Below are 12274 nucleotides of genomic sequence, written 5' to 3'. Positions count from 1 at the left end.
GACTTACGGTTTTCATGAAAATAAATATTAAAAATCATAAAAATCCCATAGACTTTAATTGACAAGATGTTCAGATGAGCCAAGCTCCAAATCCCATTAGACTCAATCAAACTTTGCTTCTATGAACTATTTCAAATCAATTTAAACTCATTCAAACTCATGTAATATTTAAAATTTATTTATGTGCATAAATAAAACATTTTTTTTTAATAGTACTGACAACATATTTCTCAAGTTATCACACATTACTGAAAAATTAAAGAAGGGACACCATATAAGTTATCTATTTTCATGTTGTGCATATAATAGTACTCACAGAAGGACTCATAATTTACTTGAAAATAGGCAATTTATGTATTCACTTGTATGAACTGCTTTGTCTCTGAATATATCTTGAAGTATTTAGTATTTATCCTGTGGCGCCACTGTGTGGACAACATACTGAAAGCAGCTGGTAAATGCTGCCTCTTTTAATATTCAATCCATCATATTCAATAATCGATTTATTTCTCAACAGTTTATGTTCACGTGGCTGTTTTCTTTTATATTCGCCAAGCTATTATGAATTTTGAAATAATCGTGTACTTGATTTGTCCGATCTACCTATGAAAAGCCAGAATCACTGTCCTCTGAAGCTGGAGAGATGGATGTTATTTTCACCTAAGACAAAAAGATCACACAGGCATTCATTTTGATCTCTATAATATTTTCTTCTAATTGTTTTTTGTTGATTCGCTGCACTGTTTTAATTTAAAAGGCTGTCGTGACTTTTTTTCCTTCCAGTAATCATAAGCTGTATCGAGCTGATATTTCATTTTGCACACATACACAGCTCAAAAACACCTGAATTCTGCTCTTGTTGTGTTTTAATGGGTGGATTGTGTGCACTCGCTGTGATATATCTTATTTTTGAAAGCTCTTAAAAAATATAAAAATGCTTTTATTCTGAGCTCGTAGTGATAACTGGGCTGGCTGATATGCAGCGCTCACTTCTCTCTCTTCTTTCTGTCGGTTCTTTGGCCAGAGACATAATTTATTAATGAGATCTGACCTGATAATAATAACATATGTTGGTTTAGCTTGTCAGTGTGAATGAAATGTGTATTTATTTGTCCGATCTCGCCCCGAAACGCAGCTGTCATGTGACTTTTTTTCCCTTCGCAATGTCAAATATTGCATTTTGCACACATACACGGCTCAAAAACCCTTGGATTTAGCTCTTGTTTTGTTCTAAAGGGTGGATTGTGTGCAATTCGGAGTAATATTTTATTTTAAGAAGCTCTTAAAAAATATATAAATGACTTTACCACAGGGAACTACACTAACTTTTTCCACTTGTGCTAATAACTTTTATAGTTACTGGCGCATAACATGATTTGGTCGCACAAATTATTTATAGTAATTATTGGATAATAATGAACAATAATGAAACTGTATTGCATACAGATGTGCTTTTTGTTTTACTTGTCATCTTTTAAACCACATGCCTTGTTCTATTTCTTACAGTACAAACAATGCATTGCTCCGTCTTGTAGCTGGGGTTAGAGGGGCCCTGGTGCAGGTTTTACAGTGGGCCCTGTTTAAAATTGTTTAATTTGTACTGTATGTTCATTCTATTTATTTATTTGTGCTATTTACATAATGTTTACATTTTTTAAGTTTGTTTTTGTTAATTTTAAATAGCACTGCATAGTCTTCACTGTAAAATAAAATACACAATCAAACCAAAATGTATTCAGACACCTTCAACATTTCTCACATTATCACAGTTTATTTGCTGTAGTTTAGAAATTGGTAATAAAATATGACAATAACTCAGAACAAATTCATCTTGATAATTTCGGATAACTTTGATAAAAAGATATGTAATGGAATCAACCAAAACTTCAGACAACTGTCAGTATGACAATATTTACACAACTATCAATACTTTGTTGAACAGTTACCAAGCAAACAATGCTTAATTTGGTTCAGTCTGTGGTGTGAAAAGGTTGCATTAGCAATTAAAGAAAGCAAAACATGACACTTAAGCAAAACATGGTCAGGTCCCTTATTATTTATTTATTTTTAATCAATTTCACTGGTAGCCTACAGTATGAAGAATTTTTGGGTATAATATTTCACAGATCACTATTTTGCATACTCAATTATATAAATGAACTAGTGGCCTGCACCCACTAGTAAAACAATTCTATCTGATTTTTGGATTGACTTTGGATAAATTCTTGTTAAAACTACAAAGTAAGTCAATCAAGAGCAGTGAGTGATTTACTTTCATTTTCATACATTAAAGACACTGACAGCAGAGCTAGTAAATTAGGCGCGGTCACCTTAAGAGACAAACACATCCATTATAATGATACACATCCGATTTTTTTGCAACTCTTTACTTTCCATTGAGACATAACCACATACTTTTTCGAACACACTTTCCAAGACGGGTATTTCGACATATTTTGTATGTATTTGTTGTCGGTACAAATGCAAGAAGACTTTGATACGAGTCTCTGCTTGCTCCCTGAACACCAGAACAACGCGGTGCTGAATTGAGCTCTTTCGCTTTTCGCTCTTTATTTCTGTTTATTTAAACTGCGATTTGTATTTGTTCATTCAGGTGCAGGAGGACACGAACGTCCTGAAGGAGAGCTCGGTTCAGTGTGGTTGTCTGTGAGACACGGCTCTCTCGTGCACACCGAACACAGCGCGCGAGTAACCACATGCTCAGTTCAGCTTTCCCGCATCGCGGGGCTGAAACCAACTTGATGTGTTGAATGCTCGGAGCACGTTATAAAACGTATTCCTAAAATACACATTTCTGTTTTAATAAATGCTCATATTAAACAATACCATAACACATAAGTAGGTACAAAAATAATCAGTGATACATTTGCGACCCCATAAAAATTTGGGTCGCAATGGCATTTCAAAAGGTCGCATATGCGACCATTTTGGTCGCAGTGTAGTTCCCTGCTTTACCATGTTATGCAGCGCTGAGCAATCAATGTGACGTTCAGCCTGACAGAGAAAATCTCACAACACAAGCACATATAAACACTCATTTTCATGTGTATAATATATTCGTCTAATTGTTTTGTGCCGTTTCGCTGCAGTGTTTTAATGTAAAAGGCTGTAAATTCTCTATGTGGACTTCAAGTGTTCAGAGAAATACATCGCGAGCTCGCGGGCAGTTGGCCGCGAATATATCATGTTATTACTTTAAACAGTTCAGAAACATCTGAATGTAGCTCTTGGTGAGTTCTAACGGGTAGATTGCGTGAAATCGCCGTAATATTTTATTTTCAAAAAAAGGTCTTAAATAAGAATAAATTCGCTCGTTGTGAGCTCCGTGGAGACAATGCCTGAGCTAACCAGCAGTGATTCTTCTCTCGTCTTTCTGACTGCTCTCTGCCCAGAAATAAATTATTAATGAGCCCTAACCCCTGTAATAATCAGATATGTTGGTTTAGCTTGTCAGTTTGAAGGAAATTGTATTATTTACTTGTATTTTTAACCAATTTAAAAGTGAAATTAAACCAGACTCCTCCCTCCTCTCCCGGGTATTGCAACAGTAGGGGCGCAATTTTTCTCAGACAATGGGAACATTGTCAGACAAAGTCTATGGGAAATTTATATTTAAAAATTAATAAGACAAAAACTTTAAGTCTGATCAGTCTGAAAAGATATAGCATAAAGCACCCCCCTATGCTGCAGGTGTCTGCCGAGTTTGAGGCTTGTGGCTTTAAAGCCCTAGGAGGAGATACGTTTAGTCTCAGAAAAATTATAATAAGAAGAAGTTTAAATAGCATAACAGTATGTTGGCTTGTTGCCAAGCCAACATAATAATAAGAAGCTTAAATAGCAGATCAGTAGACTTATAGCAGATAGCAGATCAAGCCAACCTAATAAGTTTAAATAGAATATCAGTAAGTTGGCTTTCTCAAGCCAACTTAATAAGTTTAAATAGAATATCAGTAAGTTGGCTTTCTCAAGCCAACTTAATAATAATAACTAGATAAAAAAGTTCGTCAAGACAAACTTTAAGTTGGCTTGAGAAAGCTTGACCAGAAAGTTTGAAAAAGTTTGAAAAGTTTGAAAAGTTTGAAAAGTTTAAGAAGTTTAAAAAGTTTTAAGTTTGACGGTTTCAGTCTGAAATAGTAACAAATTTAAATAAGTTTTAAAAGCATAAAGTTTGAAGGCAATACAGTCTGTAAGAGATTGATAGATCGTTGCTATGTGGTTGCTAAGGGAACCGGGGGTGTTGCTAGGGTGTTGCTATGTGGTTGCTAGGGTACCCGGGTTGGTTGCTAGGGTGTTGCTATACGGTTGCTAGGGTACCCCTGAGTGGATGCTAGGGTGTTGCTATATGGTTGCTAGGGTACCCAGGATGGTTGCTAGGGTGTTGCTATGTGGTTGCTAGGGTACCCAGATTGGTTGCTAAGGTGTTGCAGTGCGGTTGCTAGGTTAACCGGAGTGTTTGCTAAGGTGTTGCCTTGCGGTTGCTAGGGTATTCCGGAGTGGTTGTTAAGGTGTTGCTATTCAGTTGCTAGGGTACCTAGGTTTGTTGCTAGGCTGTTGCTATGCAGTTGCTAGGGTACCCGGGGTGGTTGCTAAGTTTTTTGTATGAGGTTGCTAGGATACCCTGGGTGGTTTCTAGGTTGGTTTGGATAGTTGCTAGAGGTTGCTATGAAGATAGATAGATAGATAGATTAGAAATATTAGATGAGTAGATAGATTAGTTTTAATATAGATAGATAGATGAGTTTGAATATAGATAGATAGATAGATAGATAGATAGATAGATAGATAGATAGATAGATAGATAGATAGATAGATAGATAGATAGATAGATAGATAGATAGATAGATGGAGATCAAGTCAATGGGATTTTTATGATTTTTAATCATCATTTTTATGAAAACTGTAAGTCCGATCAGTCTAAAAAGATATAGCAACTCGAGTCAGATTAGTCTGGAGAGCTGGGCCGAGTTTGGAGTCTGTAGAGTTAAAGCTCTAGGAGGAGTAGCAGTCAGAAATTTAGTCTCAGAAGAATAATAATAAGTTTAAATAGAATATCAGTAAGTTGACTTTCTCAAGCCAACTTAATAATAATAAGTTTAAATAGAATATCAGTTAGTTGGCTTTCTCAAGCCAACTTAATAATAAGATTAAATAGTACATCAGTAAGTTGGCTTTTTCAAGCCAACTTAATTAACAGTCTAATCCATAATGAGTATTAATATATTCCACGTTTAAGCACATGCATTAAATCTGCCACAAAGCACAGGCAAAAGTAGCCTGTTAATTGTGAAAATGGAGACATTTTAATAATTTTTTAATAAACTAATGTTTTCTTGTCGGCTGCAAGATGAAATTCACGGTGCTGACTCTCCACAGTAGCCTAATGGACACACCTTTAGAGAGAAATGCAACCTTCAGAGATTACATAATCAGGGAGTGTTTGATTTCATTTTGAATGGGTTTGTTTAAAAGTAGACATTCCAAGCTATCCCATTGGATACCGACAATCTCTGGGTAACACTTTATAATAACGTTCTGTTATTTATAAATTATTAGTTAATGATGAACTAATCATTTACAAAACATGACTATACTTTTATAAATGATTAATAAGTAATAAGATATCATTTTAGTAATGAAAAAAGGGGTCCAGGGTGCTCAAGGAGTTAAAAAAAAAGGGTTTTGTTGAAGGTGCTCTTTGGGGTCGGGAATTCAGTAAAAATGTAGTAGAAGGAAATCCAAGGCACTCTTCTTTACAAAATTATAAAAAGCCTTTATTAGACTGGCTATTTCATGTTAGAAAATAAAAGACATTGGGGAAAAACAACCCACGCGTAGCGGCACAAACAGCCTTCTTCAGGGTATGTTTTCCAATCAAACAATTTACTCTTTTATAGATGCTGATTAGAAACACCTGAATGACAAATTACATGCACGTACAAAGAAGGTCCACTAGGAGGTTACATAGCAACAAAGGGTATATCACAAAAAGGGACTGAAATCTATTTCTTCATTCAAACCAGGGTATACTGTGGCCTGTAACTCATATATTTTTTATGTTTCTAATCGGCATCTATAAAAGAGTAAATTGTTTGATTGGAAAAACATAACCTGAAGAAGGCTGTTTGTGCCGCTACGCGTGGGCTGTTTTTCCCCAATGTCTTTTATTTTCTAACATGAAATAGCCAGTCTAGTAAAGGCTTTTTATAATTTTCTAAAGAAGAGTGCCTTGGATTTCCTTCTACTACATCATTTCAGTAATGTTTTATTAATTCAGTTATTAGTCACTTATAAGTTATTAGCTAATGATAAATAAAATCATTTACAAAGCTTTCTACATCCCCTAATCTAAAGTGTAAACTAGCCATCACTTGTTAATGTGTTACATATCACTTGTAGACCTTTCTTACCTGTTAAAAATTATTTGTATGTATATATATATATATATATATATATATATATATATATATATATATATATATATGTATATATATATATATATATATATATATATATATATATACAAGTTATTTATAACACTTTCTGCATCCCCTAATCTAAAGTGAAAACTATTATTATTATTATTATTATCTATTATATTTATGTTGGGTCTGTGCTGTTACACTGGGGGGTTATTGCTGCTCTCCCTGCTCTTATCCATGCTAGACTGTATGCACAGGGAGTACTTGCCCAGAATGGAACCATACTGCCAATCCAAATTGTATGCTAATTGTCAGTCATCTTTGACGATAGTAGTCCTGACAGAATTAACATTGTGTAATTGTATAAATACTTACTAACCTAACCTAACATCACATACATTTAGATTAAAATTGTCCAATATTATCTCCCTGATATTTATCAATCTAGCATTATGTAATAGAACCTCATCTTCATGCATTGACCCTTAAATTTAGTTTCTTACCATTTCCATTTTCCAGTAAAGTAGTCCCAGTCTCTCTCAGTCTCTGTAACAGCATATCCTGCAGACTTAACAAATGATTTTGCGACAGGACAAGCCTCCTCCAATAAACCCAGACCCCAGGTTGTGATTGGTCTTCGCTGGACTGCATAACTGGTGAACAAGGCTGAAGCCACAGCTCCAAGGAAACCAGTTGGATGAGGATGGGTCATTCTACCAGTCTCCACAGCAACCTCAACCAATGAGGATAGCTGATCAGGATGAGGATATCTTTGGAACAAAGATGATTAGATATTGCCAACGCTACTACCAAATATATATGAAAATACAAAAGAAAGCATGCCTCACCTAAGACCAATGCACATGGACCTCATGGCTGCCCCACAACCTGTGGCTTCTGGGTTATATGGCACCCTGCAACCCCCTTCAGTGCCTGGGTGCAACTGTGCAATACCTTAGGGGGATACAACAGGGAAAACAGGGTATTTATATATATATATATATACAGTACAGACCAAAAGTTTGGACACACCTTCTCATTCAAAGAGTTTTCTTTATTTTCATGACTATGAAAATTGTAGATTCACACTGAAGGCATCAAAACTATGAATTAACACTTGTGGAATTATATATGGAATTATATACATAACAAAAAAGTGTGAAACAACTGAAAACATGTCATATTCTAGGTTCTTCAAAGTAGCCACTTTTTGCTTTGATTACTGCTTTGCACACTCTTGGCATTCTCTTTATGAGCTTCAAGAGGTAGTCACCTAAAATGGTCTTCCAACAGTCTTGAAGTAGTTCCCTGAGAGATTCTTAGCACTTGTTGGCCCTTTTGCCTTCTGTCTGCGGTCCAGCTCACCCCTAAACCATCTCGATTGGGTTCAGGTCCGGTGACTGTGGAGGCCAGGTCATCTGGCGCAGCACCCAATCACTCTCCTGGTTGGCTGAATGGCTGAATGACGCCATACCGGACAGCGCACTCCATCTGCCGGGCTTTCAGCTGTTCAGAGCGGACCGCGAAGCAGAATCAACGGGGAAATCGCGCGGCGGCGGGACATGCTTTTACATCAATGAACGGTGGTGTACAGATGTAACTGTGTTAAAGAAGATGTCCTGTCCTGATCTAGAAACGCAGTTTATCAACTGCAAGCCGTTCTATTCGCCGCGGGAGTTTCACTCGTTCATTCTGGTTAGTGTTTACATCCCTCCTCAAGCGCAAGTAAGTCTGGCTTTACAGAAACTCGCTGATCAGATCACAGACACAGAACAACAACACCCGGACTCTGTTTTAATCATTCTTGGGGACTTTAATAAAGCCAATCTCTCCCGTGAACTGCCAAAATACAGACAGCATGTTACCTGTCCCACCAGAGACAGTAATATACTGGATCACTGTTACACCACAATAAAGGATGCATATCACTCTGTTCCACGAGCAGCTTTGGGACGTTCTGATCACTGTCTGGTTCATCTTATACCGACCTACAAGCAGAAACTAAAATCAGCTAAACCTGTAGTAAAGACTGTGAAGAGATGGACCAGCGAAACAGAGCAGGATTTACAATCTTGTTTTGACATCACAGACTGGAGCGTTTTTGAAGCTGCTACCACCGATCTGGACGAACTCACAGAGACCGTAACATCCTATATTAGTTTCTGTGAGGATATATGCATTCCTACCAGGACTTATTTAACATTCAACAATGATAAGCCATGGTTTACAGTAAAACTCAGACACCTTCGTCAGGCCAAAGAGGATGCCTACAGAAATGGGGACAGGGTCTTGTACAATCAGGCCAGGAACACACTGAACAAAGAGATTAGAGCGGCTAAAAAGACCTACGCTAAAAAGTTGGAAGACCAGTTTACTTCCAACGACTCTACTTCAGTTTGGAGAGGACTGAGAGCCATCACAAACTACAAGACACCATCCCCTTGCACTGAGGCTAATCAACGACTTGCTAACGACCTGAATGAGTTTTATTGTAGATTTGAAACCCCCAACACCCACTCTGACCATCTCCCTACACAACCATTAACACCTCCTGCAATCCCCCTCTCCATACCTCCTGCTCTTCAAATCTGTGAAGATGATGTGCGCCAGGTCTTCAAGAAAAACAAAAGAAGAAAAGCACCAGGCCCAGATGGCGTTACACCAGCCTGTCTGAAAATCTGTGCTGACCAGCTGGCCCCCATCTTTTCACAGATCTTCAACAGATCTCTGGAGTTGTGTGAAGTGCCTTCCTGCTTCAAACGCTCCACCATAATCCCCATTCCAAAGAAACCCAAGATAACAGGACTTAACGACTACAGACCTGTGGCTCTAACGTCTGTCGTCATGAAGTCGTTTGAAAAACTGGTTCTGGCTTATCTGAAGGACATCACTGGACCCTTACTGGACCCCCTGCAGTTTGCGTACCGAGCAAACAGGTCCGTGGATGATGCAATCAACATGGCATTGCACTTCATCCTGCAACATCTGGACAAAACAGGGACTTATGTGAGGATCCTGTTTGTGGACTTTAGTTCGGCTTTCAACACCATCATCCCAACAACCCTCCAGACCAAACTGACCCAGCTCTCTGTTCCTAGCTCTATCTGTCAGTGGATCACCAGCTTTCTGACAGATAGGCAACAGTTAGTGAGACTGGGGAAATTCATGTCAAACAGCTGCTCCACCAACACTGGTGCCCCTCAGGGATGTGTTCTCTCCCCTCTGCTCTTCTCCCTGTACACCAACGACTGCACCTCTAAAGACCCCTCTGTCAAGCTCCTGAAGTTTGCAGACGACACTACAGTCATCGGCCTCATCCAGGACGGTGACGAGTCTGCTTACAGACAGGAGGTTGAGCAGCTGGCTGTCTGGTGCAGTCTTAACAACCTGGAGCTGAACACGCTCAAAACAGTGGAGATGACTGTGGACTTTAGGAGAAACCCCCCTGCACTTTCCCCACTCACCATCATGAACAGCACTGTGACTGCAGTGGAGTCATTCAGATTCCTGGGAACCACCATCTCTCAGGACCTGAAGTGGGACAATCACATTGGCTCCATTGTGAAAAAAGCCCAACAAAGGTTGTACTTCCTTCGCCAGCTGAGGAAGTTTAACCTGCCACAGGAGCTGCTGAAACAGTTCTACTCAGCCGTCATTGAGTCAGTCCTGTGTACTTCAATTACTGTCTGGTTTGGTTCAGCAACAAAATCAGATATCAGAAGACTACAGAGAACTGTTCGGACTGCTGAAAGGATTATTGGTGCTCCCCTGCCCACCCTCCAAGAACTGTACACATCCAGAGTGAGGAAAAGGACTCAGAAAATCACTCTGGATCCCTCACATCCAAGTCACCCCATCTTTAAACTTTTGCCATCTGGCCGGCGCCTCAGAGCCGCAAATACAAGAACAGCAAGGCACAAGAATAGTTTCTTCCCCCAGGCAATCTACCTCATGAACAGTTAAATGTTTCCCACTTAAACTTATGCAAAAATGTGCAATATCCTTATTTATTTGTTACCCCTCCATCCTAGAACATTCCTGCATCTCACTCAATCCTATTCCATTATCATTTATAGCACAATTGTTTATACACTTATTTATTTGCCAATTTGTAAATCTCCTGTAAATTTCTTTTTTTTTTTTTTTTTTGCCTGTGTGTTGTTGTCTCTGTTTACTGGAAGCTTATGTCACTAAAACAAATTCCTTGTATGCGCAAGCATACTTGGCAATAAAGCTCTTTCTGATTCTGATTCTGATTCTGATTCTCTCCTTCTTGGTCAAATAGCCCTAGATGCCTTCAGTGTGACTCTACAATTTTCATAGTCATGAAAATAAAGAAAACTATTTGAATGAGAAGGTGTGTCCAAACTTTTGGTCTGTACTGTATATATATATCCGATCCAGAGCATCCCAAACATGCTCAATGGGTGACATGTCCAGTGAGTATGCTGGCCATGCAAGAACTGGGATGTTTTCAACTTCCAGGAATTGTGTACAGATCCTTGCAACATGGGGCCATGCATTAACATGCTGCAACATGAGGTAATGGTCGTGGATAAATGGCATAGAAATGGGCCTCAGGATCTTGTCAAGTCATGTCACCTTTATTTAAATAGCGCTTTAAACAAAATACATTGCGTCAAAGCAACTGAACAACATTCATTAGGATAACAGTGTGTCAATAATGCAATAATACAATAACGTCAATAATGCATAATTGTCACGGTATATGTGTGCATTCAAAATGCCATCAATAAAATGCATCTGTGTTCATTGTCCATAACATATTCCTGCCCATACCATAACCCCAATGCCACCATGGGCCACTCAATCCACAACACTGACATCAGCAAACCGCTCACCCTGTACAGTGAAAACTGGGATTCATCCGTGAATAGAACACCTCTCCAAAGTGCCAGACACCATCGAATGTGAGCAGTTGCCCACTCATGTTAGTAACAACATCAAACTGCAGTCAGGTCGAGACCCTGATGAGGATGACGAGCATGCAGATGAGCTTCCTTGAGATGGTTTCTGACAGTTTGAGCAGAAATTCTTTGGTTATGCAAACCGATTGTTGCATCAGCTGGTGTAAGGGAAACAGGTCATTTTAGCTTAAAGGGAATCATTTAAGATTTTAAAGGGAATTTTGACAGAATCACTGTTCAATCAGGACCACTTCCGTCAAGTATATTTATGACAATTATAATTGCATACAGTTAGTGTTGGCGGCATGGTTATGTTCTGGGCAACACTCCACATGCTGGTCCATGCAGCCATGCTTGGACAGAGCGGGGAGAGCAGCAAGACAAACCCAGAACAGAACAGAACCATTATAAGCATATATAATTACAATTCACAATTACGTGAGTTGTAAACAAAATGTGATAGAGACTGCTTCCAATGAAGAGACCTAAAGAAAGAACAAAGTTAGATCGGATTACAGGTTCAGTTGGTGGAGTTGGGGTTGGAGGAGGGAGTTAATTGTAAGTAGTGATGCGATGGAAGAGACACTGAAGAATGGGAATTTAAATAGACCGCAGGTGGTTGGTGTCAAGACTGGATTGGTACACGTCAGGAACAGCTGACTGTCAGCTGATGCAAGCGTGACTAACGTGGCCTGACTGAACTAACGCAATGCTCAATTTTTACGTCTGATCACTGAGACGGCCAGCGATTCATTGAACAATCTGTTAACTCTGCAATGGATATTAATATCCAAAGTATATTAAACACTATTAATTAGCACAGTAACAAGATCAGCAGTTTAAGACATTAACGAGTGGGGCGGAGCCGAGAGACGTGGGAACAGGAGCGAGGCCGGTTGGAGTGAT

The 12274-nt window shown here is 38.8% G+C and overlaps 1 protein-coding gene across 2 annotated transcripts in view; it reads right to left on the bottom strand.

Moving 5' to 3' along the window:
* Positions 1-12274, bottom strand: part of adprh (ADP-ribosylarginine hydrolase) — a 207155-nt gene that overhangs the window by 62205 nt on the left and 132676 nt on the right. For both annotated transcript variants that reach the window (XM_059531981.1, XM_059531980.1), the window contains exons 5-6: positions 7289-7394; positions 6944-7210 (exon numbers count right to left, since the gene is read on the bottom strand). In XM_059531981.1, the coding sequence (XP_059387964.1) occupies positions 6944-7210; positions 7289-7394 (373 nt within the window). The remainder of the gene's footprint in view (positions 1-6943; positions 7211-7288; positions 7395-12274) is intronic.

This window comes from Carassius carassius, chromosome 40 (assembly GCF_963082965.1).
Source record: "Carassius carassius chromosome 40, fCarCar2.1, whole genome shotgun sequence".
Classification (NCBI taxonomy): Eukaryota; Metazoa; Chordata; class Actinopteri; order Cypriniformes; family Cyprinidae; genus Carassius; species Carassius carassius.
Note: the sequence above shows the minus strand (reverse complement) of the source record. Positions and strands in the feature narration are given on the sequence as shown.